The sequence below is a fragment of the Muntiacus reevesi genome, chromosome 3, assembly GCF_963930625.1.
Source record: "Muntiacus reevesi chromosome 3, mMunRee1.1, whole genome shotgun sequence".
NCBI classification, from domain to species: domain Eukaryota; kingdom Metazoa; phylum Chordata; class Mammalia; order Artiodactyla; family Cervidae; genus Muntiacus; species Muntiacus reevesi.
In genome coordinates this window covers 177,561,660-177,582,561 of record NC_089251.1, presented here as the reverse complement: position 1 = coordinate 177,582,561, position 20,902 = coordinate 177,561,660, and the positions used below count along the sequence as shown (strand labels likewise).

The window sequence follows — 20,902 nt, the reverse complement described above, 5'->3', positions numbered from 1 at the left end:
AAAAGAAGCATTTCTCAGTGCATCAAATATTTATATCTTTTGATAATGATAGAGATTAGGGTTTTTATTGTTTATCATCACATCCTTTCCTGTTTTACCTCTGGACTCCTTTGGCAGTTAGGTGAATCAAGGCAGGTGTTTTTAAATGCATATAGAATAAAGTATTTGGCGTTACAAAGAAAAATTCAGTTACAAAATGCTGAGAAAACCTGTGATAGAGTAATTTTTTTTTTTTTATATTAGTGCATTCAATGACAAGTTCCAACAGTGGATTCAGTAGCTTTCATTCTAGTCTAGTCTGGCCGGCTCTGAAGTGATTATGAGAGAAATGATTTTCAGCTATAATGTGATGTGAAAATGGCTGTGATTTTTGTTGGTAATCCTGCCAAAGATACTCCTAAGAGTGTGTTTTGTGATTTAACTTCTTCGTAGGAGATGCAAATTTCTGTTAGAAGTGGGTTGAAGAGTCTACAGCCACACCACCCTAACGCGCCTGATCTCGTCTGATCTTGAATGCAAAGTAGAGTTGGACCTGGTTAGTATTTGGATGGAAGAAGTGGGTGAAGATACCTCACTTTTTCCCTCCTGTCCAAGTTCAGGGGTCCTTGGCACTGTAATCACCTTGGATGATGGGGATTATTTCAGATGAACATCTGTTTCCTTAGAGCTTTGGCAGTGACAGCAGCATGTCATGAAGAGTATTTTTTAACTTAATTTTTATTGGAGTATAGTTGATTTACAATGTTTCTGCCGTGCAGCAAAGTGAATCAGTTATATGTATATGTATGTTCACTCCTTTTTCGATTCTTTTCCCATAGTCATTACAGAGTATTGAATAGAGTTCCTTGCGCTATACAGTAGGTCCTATTTTATATATAGTAGTGTGTATATGTCAATCCAAGTCTCCCAGTTTATCTCTCCCCCCACGGTCCTCCTTGGTAACATAAGTTTGGTTTCTACATTTGTGACTCTTTTTCTGTTTTGTAAGAAAGTTCATTTGTACCATTTTTTTTAGATTCCACCTATAGCTGTATCATATGATATTGATGTTGAGTGTTTTTACAGGGACAACAGTTTGAATGGGAATAACTCTTTGTTGAGTGCCCCCTAGGCTGGGCACTCTACTGGGCATGGTCAACAAAACCGATGAACACACAGTGATGGTGCCTGGCCTTTGCAGTGTGTAGACGAGGAGAAGAAACATTCACCAGACTGCAGAATATACAGAGTTGTGTAATTGCCTAGGGCATAAAAATGTCCTGCAATGCTGTGATAGTGCGTCATGAGGGGACTTCACTGGACCTGGGAGGGCTCTAGTGATGGGAGGGCCTCCTTAAGGAAGCCACATTTAAGTTGATGCCGGGGTGTTGTCTGAGGGTGGAACTTGGCCCACGGAAAACCTGAACGAGGGCAGCGATGGGGAACGAAGTGAGCTGAGACCGTGTGGTGAGGTTGGCAAAAAGATGCAGTTTGTATTTTACTCGGTAGTGTTTTTACATCTGGTTGAAGAGGCCGAGTTTACCTTTTAGCTTGATGGCATGTATTATTTAGTATATTAATGGTTCGACCTCTAAAAGCTTTAGAAATTCATTTGGAGTATATAGGTTGAAAAATTGATTATAAAATTTATGAGAACCAGCTTTCTTGAGAGAGGTGGACCCTTAACATTTTTTATGCTTTAATTCCTAAGCGTTATTTTCACCCACATTTTCATTTGGCACAAATATAAGAAAAACCTTAAGAGAATTGAGGAGGCGCTACGCTCCTTCGTGTTTGTAAAGATACACACCTTCCTTACCTGGCTAGTCCTGGGCAAATAAGTGGTGTTCACTCTTCTGGGTTTTAAGGCAACAGGCTCTTCAGCCTGGCAGAGGCTCAGACGGAGCAGAAGGGGATTGGGCTGAGCACGGGGCAGGAATGCAACCATTCTGGTCAGGCCAGTTGGGGAGGGACTCCTCTCCCCACGATTCCCATACTGTTTGGCCCTCTTTTAAAATTTGACTCCAGCAAAGCACACTCTCCAGCCGAGGGGTACACACATCTTTGTGACTTCAGGAAACATGCACGGTTGGCTTGTGAACCTTAACTACCTTTGGAGGACATGCTGAGCCAGCAGGAAATGGAAGTGACATCCGCTTCTACGCATGGGGACGATGGAGGGTCACAGGCAGGTAAAGAACATACAATGGTCCTGAAACTTTTGCGCGTTGGTTGTAGAAAGGAAACCTCGGCAGGACTCATTAAGCCAAAAATTAGTGTAAAAATGACTGAGCAACAGATTCTAAATCATTTTGTCTCTTGGTTGACGTTGGAATTTTTTGCAAACCATTTTCTTGTAAAAATATTATGAAAGAAGTTAGTTTACAGTATTTTGGAAACAGGATTTGCTCTCCTTGCTAGTGCTGTAGACCTTCCAGGGCAGAACAGAACCGCTGTCAGCCCTTGAGCCTAATACCCAACCTGGCACTTCACGCATGCTTGTTGATACGGATGGATTGGAGTCTGTATCTAATGACACTCTGAAAATTATCCATCACTTGTCTATGATGCCAGGAGATTTGTCCCAAAGTGTTTGTTGTATGGAAATCATAAGGGGATAGAAATCTACACGCTGCTCCCCCCCCAACCCCCAGGCTATAAATGGGTTAATCAGCTAAAACCATGGCGTGGGGCTATTCCAAAGCTCCAAGGCTGAGTAATGAGTTGGCATGAGTGGCCATCCTGTGTTCGCTTCATCCGGCCATTCCTCTCTCGATTTGTTCGCTGACTCACTTTTCATTTATTGCATGTCTGCTGGTGCTGAATTCCATGATAGGCTGTTGAGAAACAGACAAATAAAGCAAGACCTGCGTTAGTGGCTTTTGAACAATGACTCAGTGCCAGCTGCCGAGGAGTGTGCTAGTGGCGAGTCCTAGGGGTGGTGGGGTCATGGACTAGGAGGGATTCATTTCTGGACTCTGACTCTTCCTTGGAGTATCAGGGGATGTTTCCCAGAGGAGGCACCTGCGACATGGCAGAGGAAAGTGTGGAAGGCAGGGTTTCCAGGCGGAAGGGAAAGTGTGTGTCAGGGCATAGGCATGTTGGGTGAATTATGTGGTCAGATGCCGTTTCTGTATTTATTAATGAGCCTCCTCTGTCGCTGCCAATCGCCTCAGCCGTGGCCAGCTTGCAGCTCCGGAAACAGCCTGTGAACAGGCTCTTTCCTATGCCTGGATCCCTTCCCCAGCTCTTGGCTAGCCCCTTTGACTATAATTGGGCGATGGATTAAATTGCACCTTTTCCGAGATGCTCGTCCTGACTACCCGTCTGAAGTAGATTCGTCCTGTTAGTCCTACCGTCCATCGTGTTGCTTGCCTCAGCTTACTTGTCGCAATGCTGATTGCTTGTTTACTTTCTTGCTGAGAGGTCCCCAGAGGTGTCATCTGCACCAGGGCATTTCATGTTTACTGGTGTGTCCATAGTGCTGTGCCCAACGCCTGACCCGGAGGGGTGATAGATCCTTGTGGAGGAGGGAATGAATGGATGAAGGAATGAATGAAAAGGCCTCGCTTGAAAACCAAAGACATTCTTTTTTTTTTTTTTTTTTTTTAATTTGAGTGTCCTTTTATTTTTTAAACATTTTAAAATGTATTTATTTTTAATTGAAGGATGATTGCTTTACAATATCATGTTGGTTTCTGCCATACATAAATGTGAATCAGCCATGGGTATGCATATGTCCCCTCCCTCTTGAACCTCCCCCCCACTTTCCACCTCATCCCACCCCTCTAGGTTGTCTCAGAGCCCCGGTTTGAGCTCCCTGAGTCATACAACAAATTCCCACTGGCTGTCTGTTTTACATATGGTAATGTATGTTTGCATGCTGCTCTCTCAGTTCATCCCACCGTCTCTTTCCCCCCTGTTGTGTCCACAAGCCTGTTTTCTACCTCTGAGTCTCCCCTGCTGCCCTGCAGATAGGTTCATCAGTACCATCTTTCTAGATTCCATAGATATGCGTTAGTACACGATATTTGTTTTTCTCTTTCTGACTTACTTCACTCTGTATGATAGACTCTAGGTTCATCAAACACATTCTTAATGGACTTGTAATTCCAGCTTATGCCTTGAAGTTTGAGGTAATTCTTACCTAGGCACTTAGTATCTCAGTGAAGAATTTTGTTCAAGATCTTTGTGTGTTACCTTGAGGTAAAAGAAAGTGGGAGTTTACTCTGGATCTTAGAAGTGAGTGAAATCGCTCAGTTGTGTCCAACTCTCTGCGACCCCATGGACTGTAGCCCACCAGGCTCCTCCGTCCATGGGATTCTCCAGGCAAGAGTACTGGAGTGGGTTGCCACCATTTCCTTCTCCAGGAACTTAGAAGGAGTGACGTTAAAAAAAATCTAAGGATTCTTTAAATTGAATATGCAAGGGTGGGATAAATTCTATTCAGAATGCTTAAGTTATAAACAAGAGAAATTTATGAATTTAAAGAAAGCTGAATGAACTGCATCATTAAATCAAGTCATTCTTTATAGTCATTTTATAAAATTATTTATTATAATGCATTTCTATTTGTACTGCTTAGTTTTCTGACTTGTCCTGATTATTTTGGTGATTTATTCTTATTTGTGCTCTGAAATCTTATTTTTATAATTAAATCATTATTATTATTTAAACCCTTATGTAAATCAGTGATGTTCTCATGTTGATAATTATTCTTTTTATTTAATACAGTATTCATATAACATTCCCCATCTGTGGACTTACTTTCATTGCCATTTCCCTCCACTTTTTCTTCAGTTCTTAAGAGTCCGTAAAATGTCTTCATTTCCAGTTCATTTTACCCACACATATTTTTTCTTATACACGTCACATATAGCACAGGATATTTTCCCTGACATATCGTTAGCAGATTATTTTCATCATATTGGAAGATTATGCAGCAGCATTTATTTTGTAAGTTCTATAGTGGTGGCAGGTGGAAACTGTTATGTGAAATGGCACGGTGAGTGAAAGGAAAATCCTAAAGTGAATTGCTTCAGTGGTTATGATTGTTTTCCCCATTTGTTCTCCTCCAAATGAGAGTGCCCCTGCAGATGTGTTAATCCCAAGGGGCGACAGACAGGACTTCTCGGCTTTAGTCAGTGGCTGGGTGATTGGCACCTCCTGATACGTTTTGTTGTTGATATCTCTTTCCCTGGCCTCTGATTCCAGCCTTTTGTTCCCTTCTTGGAGAAATGGGGAAAAATACATTTATATACTATTTTGAAAGTAAGATTTTAGTTATCGTTCTTTGTGAAGGCAACGTCTTATTTACCTGTTGGTTTCATTCATTCATCCAGTAAATGTCTACTGCCCACGTGCTCCGTACCAGACACTGTGGTGGTCACCAGGCACTAAAAAATGACTTACAATTACCAACATTGAAATTATTTTACAATGTTTCAGGAGAGGATAATGTGAAAGAAGTCTTATGTCAGCAGAGAAATATTTTGTGGTCTGCCTGGTAAAATTTTTTTTCTTTCCCAAAATTGCTACTGGCTAGAAAATGATGATGGCTTGCACTTCTGACAGCGCTGCTAATGTTGGGTTTCTGTGCCTGGGCCCTTTGTGCGGTGCAGACAAGAGGCGTTTGGAGACGCTTAATTTCACCGGAACGCTGCACCTGTTGCTGGCTAATCTTGCATACGAAATCCAGAACCTCGAGTCACTTGCTTTCATTTCCTTTTCCTGCCCCCTCTTTCCGGCGTGGAGGGACTCAGTTTAGTAACTCAGATGAAGAGTAACCATCTTGTTCCTTCGGGGCTATGGTTTTAATGCCCTGGGGAGTGGAATTGTCGGGGGGCCTTTTGAAATTCTCTTGCAGAGACGCTCACCTCGATTGACTGGCCTCAAGATTCTGCAGCTTGTGTTTATGCCAGAGTTGGGACTGCGATGGGGGTGGAGCCGGCTACCTGATACCTGGGACCTAACTGCTGTTGAGGAACATGCATTTCCTTTTGGTTTCATACGATTTTTGGCTGTGACTTTGAGGAAGAGAGGAAGTATTATATAGTATTATTTACCCTCAGAGAAACAACTTTGAAACCTCTGGGCTTCATGATGGTTCAGGCAGTGCTGTTGACAGCCAGTGAGCTGCTTCTCGAAGGCCCACGATGGGATGGGAGGAAATACTTGGGGGCAGGGAGTTAGTTCTGAGGTTCAGAACACCCACGGCATGCATTTGGTGTCATGAATGGAGAAGGAAATGGCAACCCACTCCAGTATTCTTGACCCGCGAATCCCATGAGCAGAGGAGCCTGGCAGGCTATATAGTCCATGTGGTCGCAAAGAGTTGGACACAACTGAATGAGTAACACTAACTTGGTGTTATGAAACCTTAGTTATCTCATTTTTCAAAGAGAGGTTGAGATACTGACACAGCTTAACCGGTAAGAATTTTGCAGGCATCCATGAAAATAAATGTGAAAGGACTCTGAAGTTCAGAGATCCCTAAAATTGGTCACTTTTTACTGACCAAATTACAGACTGATGTTCCAATAGAAACATGGGTTGTTCCAACCCTCTACTGAATTGGCATCCTCGGGGAAGTTATTTTTAGTGTCACGTTCCTCATTTAAAACCAGGTTTGTTCTATTGGCTGCATTTTAAAATCTTTTTATAGATAGACGGATTTACTCATGAACGTTCTCTGGAGGGGAGAGATTTTATGGAAAGTGGAACTTTGTGTGAAGTGGCGCATAAGTGGTTCCAACCTGCAAACTGTGGAAGAACTTGCTTTCTGTCAGGGGCAGCCCTGGAATACGGGCCTGGCTTTCTCCTCCTCTTCTTTCTGGATCGCTGTTTTCTCTTTTGAACCTTCTGGTATTGTTTCTGAGCTCCACCCTCCCTGTTCTCTGTCACTCCTTAGATGCTTTAATCATAGGCTGTTAGTGCATGTCTTGCCTCTGTCGTGTTCACTCCCACCTTCTTTGGCAGCCCCTGCCCTCTCCTTTCCCCTTTTGCAGGCCCCAGCCTGTGTTGGGGCTGATCCCTGAGGGAGTGACAGCGGGCACCACACATTCCCTCCGCAGTTGCCTCACTTTGCCAGGCCTGGGAACTAGTTCTCGTCTGCACTGCATGGAACAGAGTAGGTGCTAAGTCAACAAATCAGTTATCTGACTGACTCCCTTGGGCCCAAGGCTCAGGGATCTTGTTTATAAGTCCCATGGCTCATAAGTTCTGGTCTGACAACCATTACTTGCATTCTCTGTTCCTCACCTGGTTGTTGGACTTCCCAGGTGGTGCTAGCAGTAAAGAAAGAATCTGCTGGCCAATGCAGGAGACACAAGAGACCCAGGTTCGATTCCTGGGTCGGGAAGATCCCCTGGAGAAGGAAATGGCAACCCTCTCCAGTATTCTTGCCTGGAGAATCCCTTGGACAGAGGAGCCCGGAAGGCTGTAGTCCATAGGGTCACAAAGAGTTGGACATGACTGAAACGCTGTATCATGCACCTGGATATCTCTTGGCAGCTTCATCATCCTAGAAATCCTGAAACGGATTTAAAATACCCAAGGTCAGTTCTTTGGCATTGGTTCTGCCTCATCATTACCTGGATCCTTCATTTTCTCCCCACTCCCAGCCCTCAGTAGGTGATTATGTTTCATTCCCACATGGGAGTGGGGTGGGTGTGCCATGAGTAGGGAGGACTATCTTTGTGTGGTATCAGCTGCAGGCTGAATATACAGATGACTCATGCAAGTTAATACCCATGTCTAACGAGTGGCCAACAGCTTCAGGTTTGCATAAGGGCCTAAGAGCTCCACAGGAAACACTGAATTGAGATTGTCACTGCAGGTGACCAAAGGAAAAAGTGTTGTGAGTGACATGTCCAGCTTCATAGGGTGTTGTGCCCTATGGGAGTGAGAAATGGAGTATTTCCTGATGTGTCAATAAACTAGGATGTCACAGTCATCAGTGATTCCAGCCCTCAAGGGCCACTAAGAAGAAGAATACCTGTGATCTAGCAGCCACTGGGCTGCAGCCACTCCCTCTGGTGAGCACTGAGAAAAAAAAAAACCAAAACAAAAAAACGTGGGATACTGGCCCCAAGTAGCTGAGATGCATATGAAAGGAATGATTTCAGTGAGCCCAGACTCTTGCATCTTCCCATACATAGAAAAGCACTAAATTCCTTAACTTGAGATAACCTGGTTTTCTTTAATTCACAAAAATACTTTTGTTGTTCAGACTACCTGCCCTTTGTTGCAAGCTTCTATATAACCTGACTCCTTCCCCTGTATCCTCGGAGCAGTTCTCTCAGGGTCACTTGAGATGCTGTCTCCTGGCCTTGAAGTCCTAAAAATTCCCGCCGAATATAACTCAACTCGCAACTTTTAGGTTGTGACTGTTTTTTAAGTCACCAGGATACTTAAGTCACCTCTCCCACCAGATGTTTTCACAGCTAACAATGAAGAATAATCCCCATGCTTCTTTTTTTCATACTTTTCCATGAAGCTTGAGGGTTCTGGAACCTTTTAGAACCTGGAGAAGTTTTCCTCACAGACAGCAGATGTACTTCAAGAAAACTCACTGGCTGATCTTTGCAGGTTGCCAGTGATATTGCCTCTATCTTTACAGCACTTTTATTTCCAAATGTATCCTTCTTTTTTACATTCCTGAAAGCACCCTTCTCACTTGGTCACAGTTCCCTGATCCCTTTCTGCAATGCTGTGGTCTGCCGCAGAGCAGAGTCTTCCCCAGAACTGCTATTTTTGATTTTGCTCATGTCATAGACTGTGGTACCTCCTTTCTGCATCAGATGGCCTTGTTGTGGAAGCTCTGTGGGTGTGAGAGATGCCCAGTTTCCTCTCACTATCCTGGTTCATTCTTACTCTTGTTCTGGTGTCTTCCACATCAGCTTGTGTCTCTTGTTTCAGTAAATGCTCTTTTACTAAGTCCTTACAACATTTCAGGCTCCATGCTAAAGGATGACAATACAAAGGTAAATGAAAAATGACAATGTTTATTTTTTGCCTGATTGATAGAACATGTAGAAAATTTAGGAAAATTACTCCCTTCCTCTTTCTTGTTTGGTAATGTTTTAAAAGTCCTCTTTTAAAGCATCTGGGTTTTATTCGTCTCTTTTCATGTCTCCTTAAATACCTGTTCCTGCTCCCTAAAGAACCCTGGTGATACCCTTCCTTCCTTCTGCTGGAGTGAGGTGTTTGCCACGTGAGTGGCTGTCCCAGGAATCCCTGTCTTAAGCAGCAGGCACCACAGGATTCTACCAGGGCCCTGGCAGAGTGGATCCTGGCTTTTACAGAGTGCTGGCATCACTCGATGTCCATGCAGTGTTGGCCTGTTCTACCATGACTGTTGTCAGCCACGTATGCCTCACCTCGGTTGGATCACAGCAGTTGTCACTTCTGTTTGGAAGTAACCTAACACTGCCAGTGAAAATCCTGCCGCGTGTGCGTACACACAGTCACACACACAGTCTGCTGTGAGATGAAGACAGCCTTGGGAGGAAACCCTCCTCTCCTCTCTTGGTGTAGGGAGAAGCAGGTATATACCGACCACTTCTCTCTACCCCCATCATTATGGGATTCAGTGGTACTATTCTTTATCTCTTACTCTCACTGCTTTTGTGCACTTTTCCTGAGATAATTGTAAGAAAGTTTATGATTTTATTTTCAAGTACAGTATCTAGGAACTTTTACCATTCTGTGTGTCTGACTATTTGCACATTAGAAAATAAAACCAAAATACTTAAAATGTGATTTCTTTCCTCTTTCTTTGGTGTCTGCATCAGAGATAAGTCTCTATGTGGTTGGGGATAAATTCTGAGCTCTTTGGTGGTGGGGATTTTTGTTTAGCTCTCTCTAACATGATTTTGCTGGTTATAATGTCATTCACTTCCATTAATATACTAATATGGAAACAAGACATGGTTTCAGCTTTTATTTATATCTTTGTGCTTTGGAAAAACAATCTCATGAGAACTCACTCAGCCCATTAAATACCATCTTTGACGTTGCTTTTTTGGGTTTGCTTGTTTTTAGAAAAGTTTTTCTGGCTTTCACCCTTTGTATTTGGAACAGTAGCATAGCAAGTATTTTTAGACATGTGTTGTTAAAATCATGTGAAAAATCCTTTTCATGTCAACATATGGGATCTTATTAGTAATCTTTATTAATGTGATCAAGAACTAAGGTAGAATTTCCTAGCTAGAAAAGAATGAGTTAAAAAAAAATTCCCGTTTTCCTTTGATGGTTGGAGAAGCTACATTCTATATTTTCAGTTTGATAAAAATATTCAAGAGACTAAATTAGATTGGCAGCATCTTGAGGACAGAGATTACACCTTTTTCACTTCTGTTTTCTTCTTTGATGTAGCACTGTTATAGTCAAGAGGGTTGATTTAGATGGTGGCTGCTGCTAAGTTGCTTCAGTCGTGTCTGATTCTGTGGGACCCCATAGATGGTAGCCCATCAGGCTCCCCCACCCCTGGGATTCTCCAGGCAAGAACACTGGAGTGGGTTGCCATTTCCTTCTCCAATGCATGAAAGTGAAAACTGAAAGTGAATTCGCTCAGTCATGTCCGACTCTTAGTGACCCCATGGACTGCAGCCTACAAGGCTCCTTCATCCATGGGATTTTCCAGGCAAGAGTACTGGAGTGGGTTGCCATTGAGCCTTGTAAAATATACCTCATAAGATTAGACTCCAACCTCCTTTTTTTTTTTTTTTTTTTTTTGCATGGGAAATCTTGAAGGATTTTGAAGCTAGAGAGCTGCAAGTAATTTACAAAGGTCACCCTGGAGACTCTGTGGGAGGGTTAATTGGAGTGAAGAGAGCCTGGAGGCAGAGGTAACACCTGAGGTGAAAGAGGATGTGGTGTGAAGGTGGGTGGGCGACACATGAAGCCACAGATTTCACTGGTAGAGGTCCACACTCTCATTTGCAGTTATAATAGCTAAAAGAACTCTGAAAACGAGAAGGTTTTTGTAATTCACTTGATAGTAAAACCTGAGCTTGACCTGAGCTCATTTTTTGGGCAAAATTTGACCAGAAGTATTGGGATGCTTTTAAAATCTTTCCTTATCCCACTTACCTCTTAAAACACACATATTTACTGCAGAAGTATTAGTGTATTTGATTGGGGGAAATTACCCTACATCTCGCCGTTTTTGTTTTGTGTGCTGTGCTAAGTCAATTCAGTCGTGTCTGACTCTGTGCGATCCTATGGGCTGTAGCCTTCCAGGTTCCCCTGTTCATGGGATTCTCCAGGTATGATTACTGAAGTGGGTTGCCATTTCCTTTTCCAGGGGATCTTCCTGACCCAGGGATGGAACCCGTGTCTCTTATGTCTCCTGCTTTGGCAGGCAGGTTCTTTACCACTAGCTCCTCCAGTGGAATGCATAGCCTATGTAACTTTTCTCAAGTGGGAAAAGCTCTGATTTGGCAGCTCCTCTATGTTCTAAGGGCTTCCCTGGTGGCTCAGAGGGTAAAGCATCCGCCTGCAATGCAGGAGACCTGAGTTCGATCCCTGGGTTGGGAAGATCCCCTGGAGAAGGAAATGGCAACCCACTCCAGTATTCTTGCCTGGAAAATCCCATGGACAGAGGAGCCTGGTAGACTACAGTCCGTGGGGTCACAAAGAGTCAGACATGACTGAGTGACTTCACTTCACTTCACTATGTTCTAAGGGTTCTGGACAAAGAATTGAGGAACTCATTTTGACCTGTGTTTACAAGATGAGGCTGATAAGACTCTCAGATTAGCTGCGAAGAGAATTGTGGAGGAAATAAGCATCTCTAGACTGGAACACTCAATGGTTAATAATGCAACTACCTCGTCAACATGAAAGAAAATAGGACTTTTGGTGGGGGATCAGAAACATTCATTCGAGAGTGAATGAAAGGATGTATTTATGAAGTGTTGCTTGTGTGCAGGCCCTGGGGTTCAATCATGAAACAGAGAAAGGGAACCGCTGGAGACATTTAAATAAGATCTGTGGGGTCCTTCATTGTATTGCATCAGTGCTGATTTTCTGGTTTTGACAGAACTGCTCTGGTTCTGTAAGATGGTAACATTTGGGGAAGCTGAATGAAGGGACTATGAAAACCCTGTACAATTTTTTTACAACTTTTTGGGTAAGTCTAAAATTATTTCAAGTTATTAAAAATGAGGAAAGAGTTGCTTTAGCCAACCTTAGATAGCAAGACATGGTATCATCCATGCTCCCTTGAAGCAGAGAATATCTGTTAGCAAGAGTATGCTTTTCTTAGAGATTTTGAACTCTAAAAATGCAGGTTAAGTAGACTTCCAGGTTTCTGTCCTGCCTCAATTTTTTCTTTCTTTTTTTTTTTTTTAAAGCTGGCCTTGTTTTCGCAGAAGAAGATTAATTGAAAAATGTTTGATCCAAGATAAAACCTTGATCCTAGCTTATGTGCATACAGAAGAGTTACAACATGAAATCGATTGTGTCTGGACAGTTCATGGAAGTGTTGTCACTTGCGTTCCCTCACTTTTCATCTCCCTTGTGTTGGAGGGTGTGGTTTATTTCTGGCTTTTGTCTGCTGCTCTGCAGGCTTAGGTGTAGGTTCATTGGTTTGCACGGAAAGTTGTAATAAGATGTTCAAAACCCAGAGGTTTGCAGGTTACAGAGAGAATGAGGAAAATGCCTTTAATGGTCAAGGTTGGCTGACTTGGGCTTGGCTGTGCTGATGTGCCCAGCGTGGGTCTCTCTGGTGGGAGGAGGGTTTGTCTTGAAGGCCTCAGCTTCACTGTCTCACTTCCACACCATCTTCTGTGGTTTCAGCTGATGCGTTCTGTAATTCTCTCTGCAGCCTGCTCTTTTCCTTCCTTTTGGGTGAGAGTAGGCCTAGGCTGGCAGCCAGTAGCCACTGAGCTATAATAGAGCTAGTGGTATGTACAAAATTTGATTACTGCTGTCAACACCAGATTGAATAAGAAAGTGCATACCCTAGATAGATGCTTGGGACATAAATGGTCTATTGATTTCATGAGAACTAGAAAGGAGGCCACCGTGTAATCTAGCAGAAGAAAGGGTCAGTGTGTAGACATTATAGAACAGTTTGTAAAAGTGCCCTTCTTTTAGACTTTTTTTGGAAGAACTTTCAGATAACCTTGATAAACTGATTGTTGCTTCTGATTTTCTTCACCAAGTATTTACAGAAACTCCAGTGTCGCCTTTGTACTTGTTTTCGTTCAATGGTTTGCCTTTCCTGTGTAAAATCTGGTTTAGAAATTGTACTGGGTGATACAAGCCATACTTGCTCCTGAACTCTGATGACATTTCCACTTAGCTTAATATGACTGTTTTAGAAATTTCCCACAATGGAAAGTTCTGTTTGACATAGGAAAGTTCAGCGGTCAGTTTCATAGTCAGCTGTATGCCAAGAAATAACGAAAACAATGGATTACATAGTGCAGCCTTGGGACATGGAAAATTTCTTAGAAGATGAATGAATCATATTATTAATACATCTTGTGGGACTTGAGGCCTTATATTGAAAAACAGGGGAAAAAGTTGTTATTTTTTTAAAGCTTGTAGCCTTTTCGTATTTTCCTTCTTGTGTTTTGTGTAGGCTTTATTCTTTTTAATTTTTTAAGGCATTAAAAATAATTTAAAATAGAATGTTTTAGGAATAAAATAATTCACTTCATTGTACATGAATTTTTTCAAACATCAGAAATCTGAAAAAAATGAATATCTCTTTGCATGAGATTGAGTTAGATTAGATAAACACTTCAAATTAGAAAATATGATAATCCCTCAAGTTAGATTGGATTATATTTTTAAAATTTTGGATTAGATAATCTCTTTGAATTTTATTGGATAATCCCTTTGAGTTAGAATAATTACTATCCTTCTCTTAATATCACATTTTTTAGAGAAAAGGGGAAAACATTGGTAGTGTCTAGAATCCTGACTTGTTCCTCTTGGCGTCCTTAAAATTTTGTCCTTAATCTTAATCGAATCCTTAATCTTAAATCTAATCTTGTCTAAAATTTCTTTCTATAAACAATTACGATTATTCACTTATAAAAGGCTGCTTTAATTGAGACTGTTTCTATTTAGGAAGAAGACAAACACAGAAAGACATATGGAAACAACTGATTTAGAATTTAATTTTCTTGTAAGTTTTCATAAGCAGCCTTTGGGTAGGGGAAGATAAGCCAACTGCTTTAGCAGCCTCTTGCTTAGAGATATAATCTGAACACCAGCAGTATTTAGCTGGTGTGTTATACCGGATTAAAATGTTGAAATACATTTTTATATTTGGGCTTTGATAACCATCAGGGAAATGTAGATCAAGCCATGATGATATATCACTTCACACCCACTAGGGTGGCTATAATAATAAAAAAAAACAAAACAAAAACTAGATAACAATAGGTGTTGGTGATGATGGAGAGATTTTTATCCTTCATGTACTGCTAGTGAGGGAATGGAAGATGGTGCAGCCACTTTGGAAAACTGGCAGTTTTTAGGTTAACCGTAGAATTCCTATTATATGATCAAGCGATGCTACTTCTGGGTATTTATACTCAATAGAAATGAAAACTTATGTTGATATAATAATTTGTACCTGAATACTTACAGCAGCATTATTCATGTTAGCTGGAAGGTAAAGACAACCCAAATGTCCGCCAATCAATAAGTGAATCAATAAAATGTAGGATATTCATACAAGGAAGGTTATTCAGCTGTAAAACAAAATGATATGCTGACACACTACAGCATGAATGAAACTTTGAAAACATTATGCTAAGTAAAACCAGTCATAAAGAGCTACATATTCTATGATTTCATTTATGTGAAATGCTCAGGAGAGGCAAATCTGTAGTGACTGAAATTAGATTTTCATGGTTGACTAGAATTGGGGTGGGGGGTGCAGGCAGAGGATGGAGAATGAGTGCTTTTAGGGGTGATGAAAATGTTCCAAAATTGATTGTGTGATGGATGCGTAACTCTGAATATCCTAATAACCACTGAATTATATACTTTAAATGTGTTAATTGCATTTATGTCCTTTATATCTCAATAAAGCTGTTACTAAAAAAGAAAAATCAGGCTTTGACCATGTGACCTAATCCATAGCATTGTGCTTTTCTCTCTTTCTCTCCTCACCACAATCCCACGAGACAGGTGAGGTCTGTACTCTTGGTTTACAGATTTGGATATTGAGGCTTAGAGAGGGTGTTTTGCCAGGCATATGGTTTCTAGTCTAGAAGATACAGAGATAGGGAAGAGGACAGTGGGGACTGACTGTACCTCAGCCAGTAGCAGGAGGAGAGATGTCTTCTGATTTCAGTCTGTGTAGCCTGACAAGAGAACCTAAATTATGAAAATCTCTGCTTATACGTCGAAAGTTTCTGTTTCGAAGCAGGAGAGAAAAAAAGAGTTAAACAGGAATAAAGAAGCCCATGAGGCAATATGGGTCATGAATTTCCTTGCTGTTGTATGTGTGTGGATGACATCTGTATGTTGTTGTTGTTGCGTTGCTAAGTCATGTCCAGCTCTTTTGCAACCCCATGGACTGTAGCCCATCAGGCTCCTCTGTCCATGGGATTTTCTGGGGAAGTATAGTAGAGAGGGGTGGCATTTTCTTCTCCCTGGGATCTTCCTGACGCAGGGATTGAAACTGTGACTCCTGCATTGATTCTTTACCACTGAGCCACCTAATATCTGTGTTAAGTGATAATAAAAGAGCGAGGCAAATACACAAGATAGAACAGGCTGGAAAATATGAGTCAAAACTGTTACCTCTCATCTTGTGATTCTGTATGGTTGAAGGTATTTTTTTCCATAATAGCAATCTCTAAGGAATTAAGAAGAAATTCTTTTGAGTTCCATTTTTCCCAAGGTATATATGCATATTGAAGTGAAATAAAAGTTCAATTTATGCTTTGAAGTAGAGTTAATATATAACCAAACTCTTCAGCCCAGTTTCATACCCAGGGCAAACGCCTCTATTTATATACATGTGGGTAAGGAGGTGGGTGGAGGTGTCCTTATCAGCTGACGCTGTCAAAAACAGGAAGCAAAGTTATAATGTCTTTGTAGTGGATCAGAAACATTCAAAGGCCCTCAGTTGTGACAATTAAAAGAACAGTGACAGAAAATGACCTAAGGAGTTTTCACAAACTGCGAAGTGTAACATCCTGTCTGGTGTTTAGAGGAGATTCAGTTAGGTTTTAGTCAGATCCTCTCATGGGAAAAATAAAAGCCACCCCGAAACAGGACATCCCAGTGTGCAGTTCGCAGGCTGCTTTTGTGAAAATCCACTTCCTCTGCATCTTTTTCCTCCTCACTCAAGCAAATGTAGGTGATGAGCGGCCCGGCGGCCACCGCGTTTCGTTGGAAAAAGTACAGATTTGATGTGCCAGGACACGTAGCTCGCCCGTCTGGCAAGCATTTACCAGGTAAGTCTGTCCGCTTGCCTGACTCCCTGCCCTCCCTCCCGTGGGGTTTTGCAAAGAGGATGTCAGCAGACAGGGCTCAGCCGCTTACTGAAGCCAGCGTGTTAAGGTAGCAGAGCTTCTGGGGGCAGGACCGAGGGGATGAGAGCGCCCCGGCACGGTCCTCCCGCTGTCGCATCTGTTGTGGAGTCTGAGGAGCCGAGACCCCCATTGTGGGGTTTCATCTTTTCCTCAGAATGCGATGATTTTCCAGTTCTTGACTTCTTAGGAAAAAAGTACACAAGGAACCATATATTTGTTGTGACAGACGTGCTTCATGTATTTTCAAACTAGCTTATTATGTGTTGACTATTTTCTGTCCTATAGAGAAAGTTTCCTTTCTGCTGTTGTGTAGTGATGGTGTTGATTGTACTTGATTTACTGTACTGACTAAAAATGTATTTTACTTTTAAAATGGTTCAGAGCTGATTAAGGGGAGAATCAGACATTGTACTTTTGGGCGGATTGTAAATGGAGGGGTTTTGTGTTTAGGCAGTCTTGTACAGAAGAACTCAGACGCGGAACTTCATGTTAGATGTGGTCATGCACTTTTCTGCCGCTGGAGTTTACTTCCAGGGGGATCTAGTTTTTCTGATTGGTTCTGATGTCCATATCTTGTTTGATCTATATATTCATGTTCTGGTCAAATAAGCTTTCTGAGAAAAAAAAAACAAAACCAAAACTTAAGTGATGTGTAGTATTTGACCTTACATATCATGCTTGAGTGTTGTTAGTATGGAACAACTTTTAGACTGGTTAGAATTTTTTAAAAAATGGTTTTCTTTCTTTTGGAATTACTCTTTCCCTCTTAAGTTTTCCCTCCAAACTCCATGTGAATGTGGTGGTAAATGCTGGTAGGCATCCTTTCCCTGGAGTGAATTCTCAACTAGAATGATTGGAGCAGCCCATGTTTTCTTAGCAAATTTGACTTCTTGGTCGAGTGTAATAAGAGATCAGCATGCTATAATTCACTTTGTTGGCTGTTACTTTTCTCTCTTATTTAAAGAACTGTGTGGTCTCAACAGAAAATTAAAATATCTGTTAGAAACCTGAATTAAAACCTCAGGTACAAGAGCAGCATTGCGGCTTGTAGCCTTTCAAATATCTCTCTTGACTTTCACTTAATTCTCTTCCTTTTCCCAGCATGAATAATCTTCATTGTCTGCTAGTCTGCGCGGTAATGCCTTGCTACCAAGGGTCTCAGAAATAGGAAGATAATTAGAAGAAAAAATTCAAATAAACTTTTAAATAATAAGCAAACTTTTATACGGGTAGACTTCAGCTTTAAATATGAATTCTCTTTCATTCAGATAGCATTTTTTCCTACCCTGTGATCAGTCCAAAGGCTTAAGGACAGTAGAAAGCATTTTAAAAATATATATATTTTAGGGCACATTATTTTAATAAAAATAGAATATTAGTGTGTATATGATTTGTAAGGGCCTAGGTGCTTTTCTTATTGGCTGTTATTAATTTATTATTTTCTTATATATACAGGATATATATATAGGATATATTTCTCATATATACAGGATAGCTCTCTTTAGTGATTTTGTTGTAAATAAAGGTATAAAAAAAGTACATGTTTATGGATGGCATACTCCATTGAAATATGTGGCTATTTTTGATCTTCAAGCAGTCTCCATAATAGATTAAACTTTGGGGTGAATCCTTTATTTACAGACCTCAAGTAGGGTGGAAAGAGTGAAACTCTAAGTGTTTTGCATTAAACTGTTGACGTTCCTGGGGTTGAGGTTTCAAATGACTTTTCCAGAACCTAAAGGGAGTAATAAAACAAGTAATAAAATGGAATAAATTGAAATATATGTTTGTTGAAAATAAGCCTTTCAGTGTTATTTTTGAAAATGCCCATCCTTTTGCCCTGTGTTGTCTTCTAAAATGTGGAACTCTAGTGCATTTGCCTCTCAGTAAGTTGAAATCTGATTATCTGTGTCTGTCTATCTCTGGTATAGAATCATTACATTTTAAAGTATTTAAAATATCTCCTTTTCTTAATCTTGATGTCTGTGTACACAAATGCCCAAATGTTAGCAAATAATCTAATTGAAGGAGAATAAGTTTAAAAAGAAAAGGCTTGAAGGTGTGAAATAAAGAATTATTGGAGTTGTAGGCATCTACCAACGCACGGATGCTTTAGGTCTGCTCAGGAAGCCACTTCTGGGAGGCCTCGCTCTTCTTGCCATCCTTCCTCTTTCTCTTCAGGCTGACAGAACTCTGTGTCAGCCGTTTCCTTTTTAGATGAATGGGTTCACATGTCCTCAACCTTGGCTGCACGTTAGAGTCACCAGCATGCTGGAGCCCCGCACTTGGAATCTTGACATAATTAGACTGAGGCCTTGACTCTGTAACCGTTCAAAAGCTGTCCAAGTGTTGTGAAGTAATTGGCCTCCAACTAATAAAATAAAATTAAAAAAAAACAAAAAAACCAAAAAAACCAAAAAAAACCAAAAGCTGTCCAAGTGATGCTGACGGGGATTCAAGATGGAAGCGTATGGGGGAGTGTTACGGTTCCCTGTTAGACTGAAAGCTCCAGAAGAAGGGCAAGAAGGAAGCTTATGCTGTCCTTCCACACTCAGCCCGTGCCTGTCAGCAGGGGAATCTCAGGTTCTGCTTCCGGATTGGATGGATGAACAAATTCCTCTGAGCTGGAGGAGGCTGCGTGAGGACCAGACCTCCTGGTTTCTGGTTTGGGCTGATCGAGTGGAGTGTGTTCCATGAGACTCTGGTCTGTCTGAAGATGGCTGTCATTGGGAAGAAGCTCTTGGGAGAGCTCACTGGGGTGCACTGAAAAGACCACTCTGAAGAGACAGAGCTCCCAGATGGTAGTGTCTTCGTGAAGCAAGGCAAGTGGAGAACTTCGGAATAAGGATTTCATCAGGGTTGAGGCGCCTGTGTCTGAATATGGAGGTGGGGCCCGTTGTGGACACTCCAGGGAGGCTGCCCCAGAGGTTCTGGGCGCCAGGGTTAGTTTGAAAGGAAGGGGTGTGATTATCTTTGCCAGGAATTAGTGGCTGCCTGACCCACCCATTGTGTGACTATAAAGGCTGTATGAATATTTAGAGTGGTCAGAGTGCAGGGAGGTTTGTCTGAGGGAGTTTCTCAGGGCTTGTGAAATTTTAGCTGATCTTAATGTTTGTAAAGAAAATGAGTTAGTGGTTAGGGAGAGCAGGTGGAATGTAATTTGCTGAGGCTTGAGAGAAAAATAATCGTTCATTTGGGTGAAGGGTAGATAGAGTGAGTTGTTTGGAACTGAAGAATTTTGGGGGGGAAATGAGAAGTGGAATTAACATGGTAATGAGTTGTTTGAGGGAGGGGACCCGGGTCTCAGTTGCCTGTGCCATCCATGAATAAGTCACTGAACTTCTGAGGCGGGTCCCCAATCAGTAGCATCCCCCAGGTGATTTTGGTCATGAATAGGTAACATGTTCTAAAGCACCTTGCAAGCTGTAATAACAGTTCCAGGTAAATAAAAGGAATAGTATGTTCTGTAAAAATTATAAAAATATAGTCAGTTGATAATAAACTTTGCCTGCTATCTACAGTATAGGAATGGAAAATAAAATATTGTGTGTTGGTATGGCACTTAAAATGTATTTAAGCTTAAAATGGTACTTAAAATGTATTTAAGCTGACGCTGTGCACTCTGTCATCTTTTAGTTGTGGTTTTCCTTGGCATTACTTGAAAGGCATGATTGTGACACGGGTCCTGGTTTCATGTTTCACTACAGTTCTTTGACCCTGGTTAGAGGGTGCCAGGTGCTTCCCCTCTAATCGTTGGCAAATTTAGGATTTGGTTGGAGGGCCACTGATAGACTGGTGTGAGAATTAGGTGGCATTTGGGCTTGGTGACTCCCTCCCCCCTGCCCCAATATTTTGACCTTGATTTGAACAGTTCAATGAACTGGCAGCTCAAGTAGTTTTTTCCCACTGAACTAGAACTCTTCATTGTTTGGCAGAGGAAGATGAGTCATAGCCCAGTCCTACCACTGTGACAAAGTGAAATTTTAGTCCAGGGCTAAAGGAACACAGCTTAGAAACTTTCTGTCTAAACCAGAAAGTATTGAAACTTGGATTGTGAGCTGGATGGGAATTAGTGTGGCCCTCTCTGTGGGGTTACCCTCAAGGTAATGAAGCATTGGCAGATGGTAAAGAATTTACCTGCAGGCAGCAGGAGACCTGGGTTCGCTCTCTGGGCAGGGAAGATCCCCTGGAGAAGGAAATGGCAACCCTCTCCAGTGTTCTTGCCTGGAGAATCCCATGGATAGAGGAGCCTGGCAGGCTATAGTCCATGGGGTCACAAAGACTTGGACACAATTGAGTGACTTTCACTTTCCCGCTTTCTTTATTGAAGTACATTTTTTGATCCTAAATCTCATTTTTAGTGATATATTTAAATAATCAGGTCCCTTCTTAAAAAATTCAATGCAGAA

The 20,902-nt window shown here is 41.6% G+C and overlaps 1 protein-coding gene across 8 annotated transcripts in view; it reads left to right on the top strand.

The window, feature by feature from the left end:
• Positions 1-20,902, top strand: part of UTRN (utrophin) — a 538,989-nt gene that overhangs the window by 43,644 nt on the left and 474,443 nt on the right. For 3 of the 8 annotated variants that reach the window (XM_065931201.1, XM_065931206.1, XM_065931200.1), the window contains exon 1: positions 16,312-16,415. The exons of 4 other annotated variants lie outside the window; for them this stretch is intronic. In XM_065931201.1, coding sequence (XP_065787273.1) covers positions 16,322-16,415 — 94 coding nt within the window. In that variant the 5' untranslated portion in view covers positions 16,312-16,321. Of the gene's footprint in view, positions 1-465; positions 536-16,311; positions 16,416-20,902 lie in introns of those variants that run through there. One more of the 8 variants, XM_065931207.1, reaches the window with a different exon arrangement.